Source organism: Protopterus annectens, chromosome 10.part0, assembly GCF_019279795.1.
Source record: "Protopterus annectens isolate FY-2018-M chromosome 10.part0, PAN1.0, whole genome shotgun sequence".
NCBI lineage: Eukaryota > Metazoa > Chordata > Ceratodontiformes > Protopteridae > Protopterus > Protopterus annectens.
The window spans coordinates 195,964,791-195,986,501 of NC_056744.1; the positions used below are offsets into that span (position 1 = coordinate 195,964,791).

A 21,711-nucleotide genomic window follows, 5' to 3' on the forward strand; every position below is an offset into this window, starting at 1 on the left:
AACTTAGTGTCATATCTGTCCAACATGGCCTGTCCCTCTCATATATAAAGTGCTAAACCTGTGCACCTGTGTCACACCCAGTTCAAATCATAACATCTGTACCTCTCCCATGTGCAGCTCTGTCTGCTGTGTTTTTTCTCACTGCTACTGTCTCCAACCCATATAACATAGGTGGTCTCACTACCATCTTGTAGACTTTACATATCACATTTGCTGGTACTCATCTGTCACAACTTAATCCTGACACTCTTTTCCAACCCCTCCATCATCCCTGTACTCTCTTCTTCTCCTGTCTGCCACAGACATCATTACTCTGAAATGTTTAGTCCAATCATTTAAGCACAGCCACCTTTGCCAAATCTGCCCCATGCATCCTCAACATTCTGCTATTCTCCCTATCATTCAGACCCACATATTTAGTCATAGTCCTGCTGACCTTCATTACTCCCCTCTATGCAGGATATTTCTACCTCTGTAGGGTCTCCTAAAATGGTTCTCTACTCTCAATACAGATTAAACTTGATGTTATCCCACTGTAGTTACCACAGCTCTGCACATCACCCTTATACTTAAAGCCATACTCAAGCACTTTCTCTCCACGCCTCATGCAACCTCACACCACCCAAGATATCAGTAAATAGTGTGACTAAACACACCACTGCCATTTCCCCTAAACACCTCCATGCTTCCACATGTTTGTAATGTGGGCCAATAGCCTTGACAGTATTCATCCCCTTCGTAGCTATCCTTACATCTTCTTTGTTAAGCTGTTGCACTTCCTGATTCACCATACCCACATCATCCAATCGTCTCTGTCTCATTCTCTGCAGACATCAGCCTCTCAAAGTACTTTGTCCATGTGGTCAATACACTCTCATCATGTATGAGTACATTTACCTCATTATCCTTTATCACCCTTATCTGCTGCACATCTTTCCTAGCTCGGTACATCTGTCTAGCCAATCAGTACAACTCCCATCATCTATTCTTAGTGTCCAAACTGTCATACAGCTCTTCATATGCCTCATTCTTAGCCTTTTCCAAATCTCTCTTTGCCATGCAACTCATCTACTCACACTCCTGTCTATTTTCCTTATCTCTCTGACAGTCTCACTCCTTCTCCGTCCTCTTTCTCTGTATAGTGTCTTGTACTTCCTCAGTCCACCACCAGGTCTCATTGTACTACTTCCTCCATCCACATGTCACACCAAGCACCTTTCTAGCTATCTCCTTTTGTAGCTCTGCTGTACTTAACCAGATATCTAGTGAATTGACAGTGCCACCCATTGTCTGTCTTAACTCTTCCTTGATCTCCACCTCACAATCATCCTTTTCCAATTCACACCATGTGATCCTTGCTGCTGAACTCACATTCCCCCTCTTCTTGATCAACAACATCATCCTGCAGACCAATATTCTGTGATGCCTAAATATACTTTCCCATTCACCACTTTACAGTCTCCAATCTCCTTCAAACTGGCCCTCCTACATTGGATATAGTCCACTTTGTGTGCATCTTACTACAGTCTTCTAACTCACCCTATGCTCCTCCCTTGTGTTATAGTACATATTCACCACAACCATGTCCATCTGTTTTGCAGAATCTACTACCATCTCACCATCTGCATTCCTTTTAACACCATAGATACCCATCACTTCCACAGACCCTCTGTTCCCTTCACCAACATGCACATTGTCATCTGCTGCAATGACCACTCTGTCACCCTTGATTACAGTCATCACTACATGAAACAAATGACTTTACATTTCTCTTTGTCACCCATTACCCAACCAAGTTGTGTAGCATATGAGTTCCCGCCAACCTTGGGGAACACACCCCAGTACAACACCAGGGTACAGAGGCCAACATGCTGGAGGTGGGTGGTACCCACACAATGGACAGGGATCATGCAGGTAAGGGCCCAGTATCTACATCCATGTATCAGGCCTGATTGCAGTTGTGGATGGGGTTTTCTAATGCACAGAGGTGCACATCTATGGTGAGGACAGAAAATTGTGTATTATTGGGTCTGTACTGTAAATGTGCAGACATGCTGCATCCATCCTGTACCAAAGCTACATGTGAGTCTTCTGACAATACCTCCCTCTCACAACTACCTAGGACCCTCTGGTCTGCATGTGGGACTGCAGCCTGAAGCTGGTGAGTATGACATTGTTCTGTTGTGACCTGGAAATATCCCAGGCATGTGAAGGGCATGCTATTTACCATGCACACAACTATCAGTAATAGCTATATTGCTTTATGTGCATGTTTACTTGTGGTGAGGTTAACTGCATTGCATCACAGTGGTCACCACTGGGGGCTATCTGAGGTGAATTCAACATTCCTGTAGCACACCTCACAACTTGTCAGTGCAAGACATCTGGACAAATCAGCAAAATGGGCTGGACAAATGGCCTAAGGTAAGGACATGTATAACACATTACTGGTATACAGTGCATATAAATTGTGTACACACCTCTGTTAGGATGCAAGGTATTTTTGATACATACAAATTGGGACCACAATATGTCAGTCCACACCTCTTCCAACCTTTAATGTGACCCATAACATGAACAGTTCACTTGTAAAACCAAGCATTTGGACTCATGTATTGCACCTACAAGGCTGGACACCTGAGAGGGTGGCAGACATCTTATCAGTATGATGTTTCAGTCAGGTATGATACCTGATGCTGCCATATGTGTCAGCACACTCACTGTGGCCTATTTGGCTACAATATCACATACATGGGCACTTTTAAGGCACACAGACAACTTCTGACCACATATATGTTGCAAACATCTGGATATGCCAGACACATCTGTATAGAGGACTGTACAATGGTTTAACTTGTGCATGTGAGGCAGATGCTGTTACCACACTATATAAAGTAATGGCATTGGGAGGTGGTCACCAGCCGTGTATGGTACACACATCAACATGGTATAAGCCACACAAGATATGATCCTCTTGCACATAAACAGTTGTCAGTATTGGGATTAAAACTCCTGTCTATCTAGTTAATTCTACTACAGTACCATAGAGTTTATACATTTGAACCTACTCCAAATGTGCTTCTAAGGTGGAAGACATCAGCAGGGCTACTAAATTGGGGTGAGGGGAAGTGTAAAGGGTAGTACACAGGTCGAAAATGGTATAACCCACACCCTACATAATTCTCACACAGACAGTTGCCAATAGTGAGCTTAGAAATCCTGCTTGTCTAGTTATTTCTACTGCAGTGCTACACAGTTATCAGACACGCCACAGAGCTTATACATTTTCACCTACTCCAAAGGTACTTCTAAGGTGGATGACATCAACAGGACTACTAAATTGGAGTGAGGGGAAGTGTAAAGGGTAGTACACAGATCAAAAATGGTATAACCCACACACTACATGATTCTCACACACTCACATCCAAACAGTTGCCAGTAGTGAGATTAGAAATCCTACCTATCTAGTTATTTCTACTACAGTGCTACACAGTTATTAGATGCACCACAGAGCTTATACATTTTCTCCTTGTCGAAAGGTACTTCTAAGGTGGATGACATCAAGAGGACTACTAAATTAGGGTGATGTGAAGTGTGAAGGGTAGTACACAAGTTAAAAATAATATAAGCCAAACAGTACATGATTCTCACATGTTTATATTTGTGAGGACTGAGATTAGAACTCCTACCTAACTAGTTATTTGCACTACCTTGTTATGCAGTTATCACACATGCCAGAGAGTTTATGGCGATAAAACCTGACTGAAGTCACTTCTAAGGTGTCTGAAATCTGCAGGACTGCTAAAGTGGAGAAAGGCAATGTGTACTTTGTTTGAATGGACCCAAAAGCTTTAATCTGTAAGCACACACTTGTGTATTTGCCAGGACTGAGATTAGAACTCATAACTAATGAGTTATTTGTACTATTTTGCTATGCAGTTATTGCATGCATCACAGAGCTTATGGTGCAGAGGGTCGGTGGAAGGCACTTCTAAGATGACTGATATCTTCAGGACTGCTATAGTGGGGAAAGGGTAGGTGTACTGGGTTTGAATGGCCCCAAAAGCTTTTAGTTGTGAACACACACTTGTACATTTGCTAGGACTAAGATTAGAACCATTACCTAACTAGTTATTTTTACTATCTTGCTATGCAGTTATTGCACATGCCACAGAGCTAATGGGGCTGGGCTTAACAAAAGTGACTTCTATGGTGACAGACATCTTCAGGACTGCTAAGGTGGGGCAATGGAAAGTGCACTGTGTGGGGAAGGCCTGTTCATTCCTAGCTCCTACTGACATTAAGTGTATGAGCATGCCCAGTGTGTCCTTCTATAGGACGTGGGACTCCATTCCAGGGATTGTTGTACTCCAGTCCTTTTTGTTTTATGCTACAGCCATACTTGTCAACCTGTTGGTGCAGAATATGTGGAGATTGTCTATCAAAATGTGAGGACAATGGGCCATACAATGATTGTGACAATTTCTCTCAGTTATGTATGGGTTTCAAGGGTTACAGGGCTGATTTTAGTAGACATCTGTCATATGACACTGTCATGTCCTGTTTCAGTACCTGGTGACATACCTCCTCAGATCATCACAGTGATTTACCAGAGGACTACAGGATGGATGATGCACACACAAGGTTTCTGGGCAAAATGCTATGCATTCTTGCACTATCCAGCCTGTTGATGGGTGTTCCTACAAGCAATTGACTGCTGGTACTGTGGAAATGGTCCAGCACCTTGGTGATATATTACAATTGTGAAATTTATGTGCATTTATGTTCTGGTCTGGAATGATTTCCAGTCCACAGTTGGATAATATAAATCAGACAGGATCAGAGTGACAGGCAGACTCCAGATATATTTGTAGGGGATAGTATATGTGGGTGTGTGTGTCTTGGGCAGATATGTTTGGCTTTAGCTACCATTACTTTGCATTGTGCTCTCCTCAATGGTTGACTGCATATGGGGGGGTCTTGTGTATGTCAGACTGTTTGAACAGCCTGGAAGTGTGTGTTTGTCACACATATATGTATGGCCCACCTCATTTTGCTGGAATGGCCACATGTTGGGGTCAGGATGTTACATAGGATGAGTGATCAGGGAGGGGTGTGTTACTCCCCATGGCTGTGGCCCAGGGTTCTGTGGGTGCAGACATGTCACCATCTTCCAGGGTTAGACCTGTCTGCAGTGGGTGCATTCCCATGTTTAAACTCTTAGCCCTGCCTGTCAACTGTGCAGAGTATCACAGAATGTCCAAATCCATGACTCATATATCTTGTTGGTTACCCAAACAAGTGTGGTTTTCTGAGAAAAGTGTTTTGCAAGTCACTCAGGGTTGAAGTTAGATATTACAGAGAGTTGACATTGCAGTTTTAGACTTTGCATCCATCAGACATTCCATGCTACTACAAACCATTCCATCAACTTTATAACATTATTACAGCAGCATTTCATAGGTGTCCTTCTCTTTGGACCTTCATAGGTTCATATGTAGGTACTAGGCTCTCTGCCCAATGGCATTTATAAGCCTAGCCTGAGTGTGTTGGCTTTCGCCACCCCATGGATTAATTAACTGAGCCTCTGTCAAGCAGAGCCAATGAAGTGATCCCAGGGATGTATTTTCTGTTACCCATCCACTCGACAAGGTTTCTCTTGAAGAGTGTTAGTGAAGGGTTCTGCCTAATGTAGTTAGGAATTTTGTTCCAAAGCATGGGGAGTCTCTGTGACAGGAATCTATCCCTCCAGCATGTTCTATTTATTGTTGTGGTGAGGTTTAGCTCACTAGAGCATGTGGCTCACAGTGACTTAGATTAGGTGGAGCATGTCCATCAATTCTGAGTTGGACATGGCTTTGTAAGTAAGGCAGAGATCACCTCTGAGTAAGCGATATACCACTGAGTACAGCCGGAGTTTTTTCAGTCAGTCTGCATAGGACATATGTTTGAGGCCAGTAATACTCTTGGTCTTTCCAGCTGTTGGAACTGTCTTGTGAGGTAAATCCCAAATGGGGCATTGTACTCTATGATGGGTCCAATGAGTGATGAGTAGAGAGGCACTATAACCTCTTTATTTCTAGATGTGAACCCTTTAGTAATTAGATGAGCCACATCGAAGGATTTCCTAACTACTTTGGCAATATGATTGTCAAAGGAGAGATTGCTATCAACCTGGGTCCTCAGATCTCTTATTACCTCTTCTGTATTAAGGGGGCTGCCATCTATTTTGTAATTTGTGGGTGTTTTGTTTTTCCCAAATGGGATAACTATGCATTTTTTGGCATTTAGCTTGAGGCCATGACTTTGACACCAGGTGTCTGTCTCAGTAAGACCTTTTTGGAGGATGTCCTTGTCAGCCAGAGAGTCAGTTATGGCTTCCTGTTTGCAGTCATCAGCGAACTTGGTTAGCCATAGTCCTCCTGTGCTTGCCTGTACTTCTGAGAAGTATATGCCGAACAGGAGGGGTCCCAGGACCGAGCCTTGCGGGACACCACTTTTGACTGCTTTAGAGTCGGACCTGGAGCCTGCTATTCTTACTGAGTGAGTTTGGTCTGTAAACTAGTTGGCAACTCATCTTGTGACATAGGGGTTTATGTTCAAGCTGGTGAGTTTTTCTATAATACCTGAGTGAGGAATGGTGTTGAACACTTTGGCGAGGTCAAGGTAGGCTGTGTGAACAACCTTTCCCTTGTCTATGGCTTTGGTGACTGTTTCAAAGAAGTCAACCAGGTTTAGTAGGCATGATTTACACTTAAAGATGAACTGGGTCAGGTCAAATGTTTGAAGGATCCCAATGTCTTTGTTAATGAGTTCCATGATGATGTGCTCCATAGCCTTGCAGACCAGGCTAGTCAGGCTTATGGGGTGATAGTTACCAGGGTCAGTTGTGGCCCCTCCTTTGTGGAGCAGAATAATCATTTCTGTGTGCCATTCTTTGGGCATGTAGCCTGTGGAGAGGCTGAGGTTGAACAGCGTGTTTAGGTAGGGGGTTAGTTCATTCTGTAGTTCACGCAAGATGCATCCTGGGACACCATCTGGTCCCATTGATGCTGTGTTTTTGGCTTTTGAAAGAGCTGTTTTCACCTGTGCATCTGTGATTTCTGGACACTACACTTTTCTGGTATTGTTGTGGGCCTTTTTGGAGGTGAGAGGGGAGTGAAGTTTGCACTGAATCTATCTGCCAGGATGTTGGCAATATCAGTAGGTTCAGTATATTTTGTGCTATTTTGCACTAGCTCAGAACATATCTGCAAGTTGCCACTTAGATTCTTGACATAACTAAAGAAGGCTTTGTGGTTATCTTTTGAAACCTTGGCTATTTTTCTTTCGAAGTTAGCCTTGGATGATTTTATAATGGACCTTAGTTTCTTACTGATACTGCTCAGGGATGTCTTTCCTTCTTGAGATTTGCTTTTTTTCTGAACTAGTTTCCTCCTTTTATTGTATAACCTGTTTATGGCAGGGGTCCACCAGACTGGTTTCCTTCTCTTAGGGGAGTGAGTCTTGGTTTTGCTAGGAATGGCACAATCCATGCATCCTTGTAGGTGCTCATAAACTGCATTTGTAAAGGATTCTGCATCTTGGGCAGCATTATACTTAAGCATGGGGGCTGTGAAACTTACAATCTCTGTCTTAAGTAAGGTGAAGTTTGCTTTAGAAAAGCTTTTCATTGTGGTTTCCTTGGTTGGGGGTGGTGGTGGTGGGGTGTGGACATTCAGAGTGATTAGTTTATGGTCTCATCTAACCAGTGACAGGTTGAACTCCGGTGCGGAATACCTGTCGCCCATGTTGGTGATGACCAGGCCCAATATGTTTTCACCTCTGATGGGGAGTTTACCAGCTGATTTAGGGCATTTGAGTTGATAAATTCCAGGAAGCACTGAGCCTGAGAGTTTGTACTCAAGTAGTTTTCCCAGTTAATGGTAGGGTAATTGAAATCGCCCAGTATCAGGGTGTTCGGTAGGACCTTCATGTTTTCCAGTGTCTCCAGAAAGGCGGAGTGGTGGTCCTGGGTCATGGAGGGTGATCTGTAGCAGGCCACAATTTGCATTGCAGATTTGCCCGATGTTAGTTGCACATAGATGATCTCAGAGGTATCATGCTGCACCACTAAACTGGAGGTGTAGGTATCCTTGATGAATATGGATACACCCCCTCCTTTTGTGTTTTGGTCCAAGTTCTGTGGCCGAAATGTGTGGTATGAGTTGTAGCCTGGTAGTGCTAGAATGCTCTCTGGAGCCTTGAACCAGGATTCAGTTACTGCACAGATGTCGACATTCTCCATACTGAGGAGTGCTTTGAGCACATTCATTTTGAGATTTAAACTCCTGGCATTGAGTAGCATAACCCTCATTTTTTATTTGTGCTGTTTATGGAGGTGGGTTTGACTTTTGAGCCTTGCCTAAAAAAGGCATGGAGGTGGGTTTGACTTTTGAGCCTTGCCTAAAAAAGGCACTATGGGGGCAGCAAGAGCCTTGGCCAGTATTCGAAAGCCTAGGGGTGACAGGTGCAAGACGGCTCTTGCAAAGCAATGAGGCTTGTCGAGCATGTCATCCCATCCATCACCCCATTATTCATGGTGGACCTTCATTATCCCATTATTCTTGGCTTTATCCCAATTTCTGGCTCCCTTAGGCTGGCAGGTTTGCTCCTACCCATTGTCAGCATAGCCTTTCTTTGCATTTTATGGACTGTGTTATGTTGGTATTGTGGACCCCATGACACTGCCTAAAGGGCACTGTAGGTGAAGCATAGGCATTTTCTAGAGGCTGGTGGGCCCAGGTGTAACTGATGCAGGCCATCTGTTGCAGGGCAGTGCATTCTGATGATCAAATGTTCCCAGGTTGCTGGCAGGAGACACCCCCGGGATGGCACCAGTAAGTGGACTGTAGGTGCTACTGACAGTTGCTTTCTGTTACTATTGTGCCATCAGTCTGGGTGACAGCTAGATGCTGCTTAAGTCTAAGAACATGTTACTGCATTTCTATGGGACTATGGAGGGGGTGACATGACTGTACATGTTACACATCTGCACAGACTGTGCTGATGTTTGCTTCATTTTGGTCCCATGTAGCATGGTGGTCTGCCCTATCCTTCAGACTAAAGGCAGAACAGTATCAACCACAGGTCATATTGTTCTGGCGTAGACATTTTTAGTTTCCGACTTCTTACCTTTCAAAGCCATACTGCCACTGCCAGATCTGCTGTGATATCACTATGTAAAAGTCTGTGGGTGGGGATTTCATGGGTGTCATGATGTGGGAGCCTTTGTCAGGCATTTCTGTATGGTTATCTACAGCTGATCTGCTGTGTGGAGTTTGTGATGGGTATGGGATCCCCACTTTGACATCCATGCATGTGACCTATGACCCCTCCCAGTTATGTGACTCACCACATATACTGCAGTGGTATTTGCTGACTAGGGTGGTACAGTATTGTGTTGGCAGGGCAGTACTGGGGATTCACATCCTGCTGTCCCACAGAGCTGTCAGTTGTCTGCTGCTATCCTAGTTAGCCACCCCATTCCCTTATATGCTTGATCAATACCATAGATATGCTATCAGAAAAGTCCACCCCATTATTTTAATTTGTTACAGAGACTGGCTTACATTATGCCTGCAGCTGTTGTGAGGATGGTGCTTGAGGGCTGACTATGTCAGATGCACACAATGCACTGCCTATACATGGTCAGATATAGGTGGTGTGATGTTTGGCATCCATTTTACTGCATGTGTGAGTCAGAGAGTGAGAGAGAGAGAGAGAGAGAGAGAGAGAGATAGATCAGTCCCTAGGGCCCTATGGTGTCATTGTATGTGCTATGCATTGCCTCTTTGCCAAAGCCAGGGCATGCTGGGCACTCCTCCATCTGCCTTGAGGGGCAGGCTCAGGATGTTCCTCCTCCAAGTCGCTCTGTGCCTGTGGAGGCCTTGACAATGGTGGGGGGCTGTGTGGCCCTTCCCCATTTTATTCCTGCTGCAGTTGTTTCTCCAGGATCATATTGTGTAGCATGGCACATACTATGACCATGTGTGCACATGTGGGTGGAGAGTACTGCAAGGCTCCACCGGATATGTCAAGGCAGTGGAACTGTGACTTCAGCATCCCAAACACACACTCTATAATGATCCTGGTTTGTGTGTGTGCCTCATTATTGCATTCTTGTGTGTGTGTGTGTGTGTGTGTGTGTGTGTGTATTTCTGATGGGTGTTATCATCCATGCCTGCAGAGCGTAGCCAGCATCCCCACTAAATGGCCATATGGGATGTCCCCCCTGGCAAACCACTGATACAGCTGTGAGGAATGCCAGATGTGGGAGTCGTGATAGCTTCCAGGGCAGCCAGCACATACATTCATGATAATGCCCTGGGCATCACACATGACCTGGCAGTTAATGGAGTGGAACCCTTTGTGGTTTATGTAGACCCTACCCCAGTCACCAGGTGGACTTTGATGTGGATGTGTGTGCAGTCTATGGCACCCAGCACCTCCTGGTAGTTTGCTACATGGTGGAAGAAATAAATATTGTGGGTCCTCTCCTCACGGGTGCTGGGGAATTTAATGTGCTCCTCGGCATGTGGTCACATGGCATCCAGGAACTGGTGGAGTAACCTGCAGCTGGTATTCTTAGAGTTGCACATACCTTGGTGTCCACTGGGAAGGGTTCCCCTCTGTTTGTTCTAGATGTGAGTCAAGGCCGGCACAGCTCCACAATTTGCTACAGTATGTCCCTGTCCACCCTGTAGCACTCTACTATCTCCAGATCATGTAGCCCCTGGTAGGTTACTTGGGTCTGAAAACTCTTCTCCTCTTCCTCCTCATAAGTCTGGGGCTGTTCTCAGCATTGTCCTCTTCAGCACCCTCAGCCTCTTGCACATACTGATGTATGAGAGTGATAGCAGCCTGTAACATTTTGTTAGTTTTGTCAGGTAAAATTTCCTCACCTGTGTACACCAGTGGTTTAGAGTTTGTGGGAAAAAACAGACTAAAAGCTGTTTGCATAGTTTATAGTTGTGTGCTGCAGATGCTGCCTGTGTGATTGGCTGAGTATGATGCATTCCACCTGCCAGCTCTATTAGTTGTATTTGTTCGCCTCTATTCTGCTATTCCCCTTTTTTTTCTTGTTCCACTTGTCATTTCCTGCATTTTTTAATTTTTGTGGTTAAAATCACGGTGCATGCTGCGCATACCTATTTAGGCAAAGTAAACAATGCTATACAGCCTCTGGCACACCCCCTTGCTTACATATACACAGTGCTGCCATTTCCTGTGTTTTTTTTTTTTAGTTTGTTTAAGTCTGAGTGCGCGCCACACACACCCGTTTAGCTAAGGTAATCCCACATTTTAGCAGAAATGTCCCTCCCTGGATGCAAACACACACTTCATTTCATGGTTTAAGACATTACAGCATCAGACACATCCTGTTGCTTAGCTGTGCTTAGCTAAGCACAAACGTGGGCAGTAGTGCTCCAGTGTGCTTACAGCAAACATGACACCCCCTCCCCCTTTTCAATGTCATTTACTTCTCATGCTTATATGGCCATATTAGAGCACCTACACGGTTAAGTGCAGTCTGACACTTTGAAGAAATTTGTGATTCAGTAAGAGTCCCCTCATTTGCATACTCCACTGCCTTACTCCATAGTTACTGCACTCACACTGAGCCTTTTCCCTTAGCAACCACTGTTACCTGGTATTGTTTTCATTCTGCATGCCATTTACTATAATGGCAAAAAGCAGATTTTTCTGACAATTGCTTTTTTCGCATTTTTTTTTAATTCTCAGCACGATCCTGTTTGTGCGCTGCTGCTCTATGCTTAAATGGCCAAGTTCAGCCAAAAAAAATATAAAAGTTTTATTTTATAAAATGTAAGTTATTTTTCATGCCAATGGACATATAGTTGGCCATTGGCATGCCTACTAACTATAATACATGCTTTCTTTTGAGCTGATATGCCCCTGTTTTTTTAATTTGCAGAAATGTATTCAGCTACTAGCTGAATACATTTCTGCTTTGTACACTGTTCAGGCACTGACAACTGCCTGCTTTCTGGATCGCTAATTCACCTAATTTGCTTGTTTTTCACCAGCAAATGAGGTAATTAGCATATAGCAGTGGTGTCTATGCCAGAATAGTGTAGGAGTACTTATGCACATCCTTGAAGCTTGATCCTGGATCTCTCAGTGGCCATATTGCGTGCACGAGCTCCTGCACTATTCCGACACTGTGTGTAGGGCTTCCTGAATCCAGCTGATTATGTTTCATATTTTTATATCAGACTGCAAATATTTTGTATCAGGGTTTCAACCAGAAGAGTAATTTAAATCTTTCTACATCTTCTCACATCCCACATCCCACATACACTACTGCTGAAACACATTGCAAGACACATGAAGGCTGAAACTTGGAAATGTCAAATCTAATGAAATAATCACAAGTGTAAACTGTTTATCAATCTTTATGACAAGGTAATAGACATTCTTTTATCATTATTGCAGACAGCTATGAGGTGCTAGGCAGACTTTCATGGCAGTTCTGTTTATCCCTGAAAAGTGTCATAACAAAACTGAGACTGAAGGTAATGTCAAGGTGTTCAGAGGTAAATAAATAAATAAATAAACTGAAATGATATAGTAACTTACAGATGTCTTGGTACCCTGATCTTTTTTTATTTTTATAGACTGGTTTTGCTGATTTTTTTTAACAGAATGTCTGTCTTAGTCCTTTGTTTACTTAAATGTTATGCTGCTGTGATTATACTTAACTTCTCACTTTATGGGGGTCCTTGGGAGAGGGAGACAACACACTAATATTTCAGTATTTCTGAGATTAACTACTAAGTAATTAAACAATGCCTCATGGCTACTGCATCATGGAGAGTCCCTTAATGTGGTCCAAAAAGTGTATCTTGACTCTTCTATGGGGCTCACAATACAGCTAAACTCTGTATATATTTTAAATAGTTGGGGTACACTGATACTGAGATTTGTTATTGATATTTTTCTTTAAATATCTACCTTATTGTTATGTTTTTTTATCTCAACTTAGGTTTACTAACAGCACAAATTGTTGGTATATGTTGTTAAGGGGTGTAAGGCTTTTCTCATTTCTCATTTGCAATGGCATTGCCTTAAGTTGGAGGCCGAGGTGTAATGGTGTTCTTTTTGGTATTTCATGACATATTATAGCTTCTTAAATTGGAATATACATGGGATTAATAACCAGGTAAGGAAGGCTTTTATAATGACCTACATAAAAATATGGGGGGTTATTATAATTCTACAAGTAATGCACCTGATACTTCATGAATATTAAAAGTAGTTAGAAAGGAGATATCAGGGTATTTTTCTTCACATCCTTAGCGTAAGAGGAGAGGTGCATTTACTATGATACAGAAATGTATTCCCTTTGACATTCTTATACAATGTATGGATCCTGAGGGCAGGTTTTTCTATTTGGAGGGCTATTAGATAGCAGCCATAGTACACTGGTGCCACACTTCATCTCTCCAGGAACACCTGTCCCTGAGATGATAGAGTTATTGAGGGAATGAACATATGAGCAGGAGGTTGGAATGCTATGCTTTCCACCCAAAAGATTCCTTCTGGACTTAAGTTGATCCACGACCTTCTACTGGGAAGACAACTTACATGTTATCTGCAGATTATGGATATGATTGACTTGCATGGGCCTCTTAGTCTTCCAGCCAAAAAATGTATATGATATTCTCTCCAAATATGGATCTTATTCAAGAACAGACAAATGATAGTATTAAAAAACACATTTATTGTTTTGGGGTACTTGTCTGTACTGCAGTTCATCTTTCTATTCATGCAGCCATTAGAGAGGGATTTTGGATTAATTAAACGACTTTAGAAGCATCTTGAAAATTAAATATATTTTTTTCTTCTGAAGATTCATTTCAAGTTTTGGTTTCATTCTTGTTCTGGATGGGCTGCATTGTAGGGCAATTTACAATTTTCTCTACTGGAGCAATGCGATCCATTTAAGGTGTAATATGTGTCTACACTCAGAATCTGGGCTCATCATAAACAAGGTGAGGTTTTTAATAAATTGAAAAACCTCCAAGGAGATCTGTTGATTCCACATTATTTGGGATAGAAGAAAAGAAAATAAGCAACAGGTACAAGAGTTGAAAAAGAAAAATGTTTCATATTTGGATTATAAGTGTCTGGGCATTACCCAATAAATGCTAAAGTGGTTTATTCTCCCACTGAAGCTATATCCAGAGCAAGGTATAATGGGTATTTTGGATACAATCTCATTACAGAAATTAAAGAAGCTCACTTAGAATTTTAAATGATTTAACTGCACACAAGGTATGATATGACATTTTTGTCTTCCATCAGATCTTAGAGGTTTAGGTCTCCCAGAAACAGATTGTTTTACCAGTGTGGACATATTCAAAACTGGCTTGGCCTTATTGTAGTATGAATATTCCCCACTCTGGAAAGAGATAATGATTTCCAAAACAGGTGAGGTGAAAAGGTTCTAACAAACTCTTCTAATGATGGGTAATATGGTGTGCAATTTTAATTTATTCATTGCCAAGGTTGTGACTGCTTCCTTCAATTGGGTACATTGGTTCAAAGGAACATCCTTTTGGAAGTTTGATTTGGCCCTCACTTGGATGGACGATAAATCTGATACCTTCCAAGATGGGTGGAATGCAAATTAAAACAGTGGGTAAAATTGTTGTTGTTTTTTTTTTGCGCACGGGGGGGGGGGGGCAGATGGTGAATAATGGGACAACTATGGGTTGGGGTATTTACAGCTGTTTGGCACAGCCAGTAGACTTTTTAGAACCACTTTATCAAATGTTTGGAGATACCCTTATGAGACATAACCCAGGACAAATCTCCCCCAAATATTCATCAAGTGATTAGTTCTGATAAATAGAACAGAAACTGGTTTTATAAAGAAAATAATAGGTTCAACGTACCATATTTTGTTTGGAGATTTCTACAGTTGCACAAAGAGATACAAAGCGCAGTGGAAGAGAGAACTCAGGGTGATCTTAAGTAAGGAATACTGGATTTATCTGTTAAAAAATCCTAAATATGTGAGCAAAATTCAGAAGTACAGGTTTTCAGCCGGCAGTGCCTTTTTAAAGTTTTCAACACTCCCATTCTACTGGCCAGAATGTTTTCTATGTCTCCTCTCTGTTCTGAAGAGGTAGGGATTTGAATTAGGGAACTGGTATCACATCATTTGGGAGTGCCCCTGTTTTGCTACCTTTAAAACAAAACTCCAGTCAACCCATGAGTTAAAACTTGGATGCTGGGTGATATGTCCCTTGGTACCTTTTTTATTGATCACTTTTGTGATGATTATTATGACTGTATAGAGCTAATGTTTTTTCATCTTATTTGTTTACTTGCTGAAAAATGTATCACTAAGAAAAGGAAACAAAGTATCTCCCCTAGGATCCAGGATTTAAAGTTGTTGTTGCTAAACTGATTATTATACTTTACTGTGCATTTCCAGTTTGGTGAAATGCAGTTTCAAAAAGTTATTTTCTACATTTTATGATTTGCTGAAAAAAGATTTGATCAGGTATTATGATCCTGGGCTCAGGTGATCAAGGAATGTTTTTCTGGAGGAATTTATTGAGGATTCCTTAAAGTCCGATATGGAACATGGGAGTGCAGAAACACAGTCACCTGATATACTGATGCCAGTATAAGCCCAAATGGAGTGCAAAAATATACTACTCAGAACCTATGAAATGGAGGAAGGCAAGGATGTAAACAAACAACAAAAAGTTGTAAGAATCAGTCATTTGTGCAGGATGAAGGTTATTTTTGCCAAAGAAGTAACATGTGTACATCAGCAAGAGCACTGATGTTGTGGATAATTCCACTAATAAAAAATGTATTCTTAGTTGAGAGTGTAGCTGAATTACTGAACATTAGCACTGCAACTATAACATTCATTTTATACTATTTAATACACTAATGATATCTACAATAATACTGAAGTATTGCTAAATTTCTACATGGTTAGATATAAATGTTTGCCTTGTTTAGTGTAACATTTAAATGTTTTTGTAAACTGCCTCCCACTCGTAACCAAAATTGGAAGAATTACAGCCTACAGATGCTAGCATGCACATAACTATGATTAAAGCTTACCCTGCTATTCGCACATTCACTAAGTAAGTAAAGCAACACTTAACACTCATACAGGCTCCTTACAGTCATTTATGTTATTTTATAGTTTAAATGTTGTGTAAGGTGGACATTACCATAATAGCCAACAATATTTTCATATACCAGTTCTGTAATTTTTTATTTTGCTCACCTGCCATGGATGAAGATTTGTGACAGCAGCACAGGATACATTCTCTGGTATCCCGTCCTTAGAATCACAGGATAACAGGCTGTGAAGCCCATGGGCTATAGCGTATGCAGCATTGTATGCACTGATTGCTTCTTGGAAGCTATAGGATTCAAATATTGAAGTCTGTAGTTTCTTCAGACTTTCAGTCCCTGTACAAAATGAAGTGGCTTTACCTGCAGACATTACGGTGTTATTGTTAGACAACTTACAGTGGAAAACTGTTTCCCAGAAAAGAGTCAGAAAATAATCATTATTTGCTGGAGAAGGAGTAATGTTGTGCACAAATTCTTGGAACCCAGGAATCTCTGGATTGTACTTTGCGAAACCTAAAGTTCCATTTAATGTCTTCCAGTTCTCTTTGATATAAAACACTAAAGAGTATCTCCACTGTGTTGTTGCAATCCATACTTTGCCACTTACATTCTGCATTGTGACTTCCTCCATTAATGGTATAAGGTACAACTGTGTGGAACAGACAATTATCACCTTCACTGAAGGTGCCTTGATCTTCTCAACAATTTGCCGTAGTCTGCTCTTTGAATTGTATGCAGGGAGTATTTCTAGAAAAGCTACACAGTTGCCTCTCTTTGCAAGTTCCTGCAGCAAGCCCTGGCTACCTTCTCTTCCTATGTCATTATCAGAGGCTAGAATGCCGATCCATGTCCAGCTAAACTGCTTCATCAGCTGAGTGATACCAACAACTTCAACAGTGAAGTTACTTATGGTGCGAAGAAAAGAAGGGAATTGTTGTTTGTCACCCAAGAGAGGCAGCAGAGAGCCATAGCTGATCTAGAGAAATAAAATAGTTTTTAAAGTGTAGTATTTAAATTTCTCTAAGAAATATTCTACTGAAGAAAAAGTCTGCATTTTTTGTCAAAAGCAAAAATAACTCATAAAAATGCTGATGCACAAATTTTACTAGAATGGTTATAGAAATGTTGCCAAAGAAAGTGGTATAGGGGGCGTGGCTAAGATGTAGACTGGTTGGCAGCATCTTTTCTCAGCTCTGCACTCAAAAGATATTTCTGACAGGAAATTTTAAAAACTAGATATTGTAGACAAACCTATTTTGCTGAATTACTTCTACTAATATCACTAGAATTCTACATTGCAAAAATGTTGGCTTTAATCATTATTTTTCCTGTCAAAAAACAAGAAGGAATGTATCTGAATCTACTGGAAATGAGCTTTTCTAAAAATACCACACAGGACCAGACGATGAGAAAGGAGATACAGTCTTTATTAAATGCTATACAAAATTTATCAGTGAAATTTGACAAAATGAATACCAAACTGGACACTTTTGAAGAGAGATCTACAAAACAAATACAGCAACTACAAGAAATAATGACGCAACAGAAGTCTCAAATAGCTGACAGAGAGAGATCCCTAAATGATACTGAGGGCAGACTCTCAGAACAAGATCTTCAGATACATTTTTTATCAAAACAAAATGCTTCGTTACAAAATAAAATAGAGGATCTAGAGAACAGGTCCAGATGAAATAACCTTTGTATCTATGGGCTGCCGAGAAAACAGAGGGAAATAACATGGTGACTTTCCTTACTACCTGGTTACCAGAAGATTTAAAATTGCCTGAAGCTCTTTCTTATGGAATTGAAAGAGCCCATAGATCCTTAAGAGCTGCTTCATCAACGATCAAATAAAAAAAATCACCCGAGATCAATAATAGTAAAGTTCTTTTCATCACAGGACAAGGAACTTATTTTAAAGACAGCATGGTCAACTTCTCCAGTTAAATACAAAAACAACATAATCAGATTTGATAATGATTATTCTGCTGGAATTATAACTGCAAGGAAATTATGTCTCCCTCTGATAAAGGAATTGAAAAAAAGGCAACTTAAAGTGCACCTTCTGTTCCCTGCAAGCATAAAAATGTTCTTTACTGAAGGTCCTGAAACTTTTGACACTCTACAAGCAACAGTCTCTTATCTTTCAGCTAATAAAACCTTGGATAAAGTGGAAGAAATGGATTGGAGCTCCTTTGGGGTAAAGAGACATGCAGAAAAAAATGAATGGAGCACTGCTGACAAGAAAAAGAAGAAACTCAGAGACACATGAAAAGCACAAACATTATTGTTTTCTATTTGCTCTGTAAGGTAAAAAAGTTCTTCTTTAAAAGCATTCATGCTTTACATATGTGTCAGTCTTTGAAGCAATATAAATACAGGATAAACAGGACATTTTATAACTAAAGGAAACAACCCTAAAGAAAGCAAGGTAACATATCTTTATTACAGTGTAATTACTTACAGTCATAATTTTCTAACTCTAAATGATATTTAGATAATTAATTTATAAATTACCTGCCTTTTACTGCTACTATAGAATATGATGCATTTACACTGACATATTAATGTGGTGTGCTTCAATGAACACGATTCTTTTTATATTATTTACACTGAGCTGCATGAAATATCTAAACTGTTGCATTTAATTCACATAATACTATATAAAAGCTGATAGTAATAACTGTCCAAAAAGTACCTTGAAAAGTAGTTATCTATTCTTTGATGCTAAAAGTGCCTTTTTGACTAACAAACAACTGTTTGGCTTGTATATCTGCCCTTAACGTTAAGAAAACTAATAGCAGTTTAATGAGCTTGTGTTCAGTTTAAAAAGCTCTAAAAGCTTCACTCACTTTTTTTTGGCTTCCCGCCATGGCCACGAGCTGGGAACTCTTATTTTACCATCCCTAGAGTGGAGGTTCTTCAGTTAGAATCCACTAGTGTGTGTTAAATCCTCTACAAATGTATGAACGGCTCAAAATGAAAGTAAACAGTCTGAGTGATGTCAGCACTGAAACAAGGCAGTACGGGTGCGGTTTAAGCTCTTAAGCTACTTAAAGTAACAAGCATACTATTTATGAGATGGCAAAGTGCTTTTACAATTTAACAAATATTAAAAGTACACTGAAGTACCTAACAAATTTAGAAGGTATCAACACATGCATGATGTTTTATTATATTGTAACATTTGTTATTCATTTTGAATTGTATACATAAACAGCACACAAGGCTTAAAAATAAGTATATCACTTGGAAGAAACTATATGAACAGTTAACACATACAGACTTTACTACAATCTTTTCTGATAACATCACCCAAGTAAATTACTATAATTTAACTTAATTTTATGAAAATTTTATATATTTAAGTCCTTGACTGGAACTATATGACATATTTGTAAATACATTGCAGCTAGTGTACTCAACCTTAAGGACAGTAAGACAATTATGGTTCATGAATGTAGCTATTTGTTATTAGGCATTTTTAAAGGTAAAAAGGAGTTGTTGTTTAATTATTAAGATACTCTGCAAATATTAAATTGGTCGATTAGTACAGTCATTAAGCAGTAATGAGAAAGAAAAATTCTCATAGACTTGCTTATGATATTGTTATATATACATAGAAAGGAACTGCTGAAATTATAAGTATGCTTTTATTAAAGGCAAGTTATACTAATATTGAACATCCTCACTGAAAATGGTTGTATAGAGAGACAGTAACTCCCATTATATGACCAAGGATAAAGAGATTGTCTTGTATGTCTAAATTGATCAGCCTTGAACCTTAGATTACAAATAGACATGCAATGTACATTTACTTATAATACTGAATATATATTATATATCATCACAAATGCTAAAGCCATTGTCAGCTATATCTCATATTAATCACTTTTATAGTATCTATATATGTCATGTTTTTTAAAATATGACAAGTATTAAAATATGAATTGAATAGCATGGGCATTTACTAATATATTGCTGTTGGTACATGATATGCATATAAATAACAGGTCTAATTTCTGTCTATGAAAGTAAATACCAGGCTACATGCATTTGTTAATTATGAAAGAAGAGCTTGCTATCTATTCTTTTTAATATCCTATAGGTATGTAGTTGTTAGAGACACACACATGCTGCAAAGCTGCTGGTTATTGCTTATTCATTAGTATATTTCTGACTGCAATGTTATAAATATATGGCGTGAACCACTTGAGTTGATAATATGTCTCTATATCAGGCATGTTCTCGGTTTGAATGTTCTATATTATCTATAATATGATATTGAGTACCCTCACTAAATTCAAAGAAGCCACAATAGAAATAAATATTTATTAAAAAATGGAGACAAGAGGGATGAAGAGAAAAAGAAGGAAAATGGTCGGTGGTCATATAAGATTATCCTTTCCCGTGTATGTAGAAGGGTTGAGTCGGTGGTCATATAAGGTTATCCTTTCCCGTGTATGTAGAAGGGTTGATAGTAACAAGTACCAAACAATTGTGTTATAGCATGTTTAAAGTTTACTATGCTTGTTATATTTTCCAACCTTACAGTTGTAACACTGTAGATAAATCCTGTAATATCATAAGGATTATGAGTTGCTATTTGACATATGACATATGTGGTACACTAGCGGGGAAATATGCCAGTGGCACTAAGAATATATAGGAACTGCCTGGAAATATAGTCTTAAACTATATAATACCAATGACAAAAACAAATTAGTAACATTTATGCCACTAAAATATGACTTTTTGAATAAAATGAAAACTATAAGATTACTGATATATGACAATAAAAGTGTAATATTGTATTATTTGTTACGGACACTTCATGATTTAATTAAGTTGTAGTATAGTTAACTGATGTATATAATGCTTAATTTTTTTTATATAGACCATTACAAAAGTTTTATACCTATGAATGCCACTCACACTATAAGGGAGATAAACAGCAATCATATTACTTTTAAGATGCATAACCGTTATTGCTATACAAAAGATATATTAAAATAAGAGATTCTTCTTTACAATTTAAACAAAGCCAAATAATTAAGTATTAAATCTAGGTATAGTTGTGTTGCCTTAGTGTTTTATAAAATATAAAAATAGATAAAGACTGTATTTAAGTAATATGTAAATACAAATACACATATACTTAAAAGATATATAAGATACTTTTCATTATAAAACTTCCATGTGGCGGGGCTGGGAGAGGATGCTAAAATGCAGATCTAGAGGGATCACTTGAATGGTTAGATCATTCAAGGATGAGATGTTTTTTCTCATGGAGGGGTTTGGTGGTTGTTTATCTTATAATGTTTTCAGTTATGATCTTCTAATGTACTTTTATTGGGTGTCTATAATCTATTGTAATACTGTTGGAAGAAGAAAGAACAAGTCATTCTCTTCATGTACACACATCTACCCATTGTTATGAGTATATGAATATGGATAAAAGCAAAGCTAATATAAATCCAAATGCAAAATGCATATCTATTAATGTAAATGGTTTAAATAATAGCTGCAAAAGAG

At 39.7% G+C, this 21,711-nt stretch overlaps 1 protein-coding gene across 1 annotated transcript in view; it reads right to left on the bottom strand.

Annotated features, from left to right (window-relative positions):
- The window catches only part of LOC122814118 (extracellular calcium-sensing receptor-like), a 92,432-nt gene extending 73,383 nt beyond the window's left edge, over positions 1–19,049 (bottom strand). The window contains exons 1-2 of the mRNA XM_044086734.1: positions 19,029–19,049; positions 16,325–17,152 (exon numbers count right to left, since the gene is read on the bottom strand). Of these exons, the coding sequence (XP_043942669.1) occupies positions 16,325–17,152; positions 19,029–19,049 (849 nt within the window). The remainder of the gene's footprint in view (positions 1–16,324; positions 17,153–19,028) is intronic.
- Between the last annotated feature and the right edge of the window lie 2,662 nt (positions 19,050–21,711).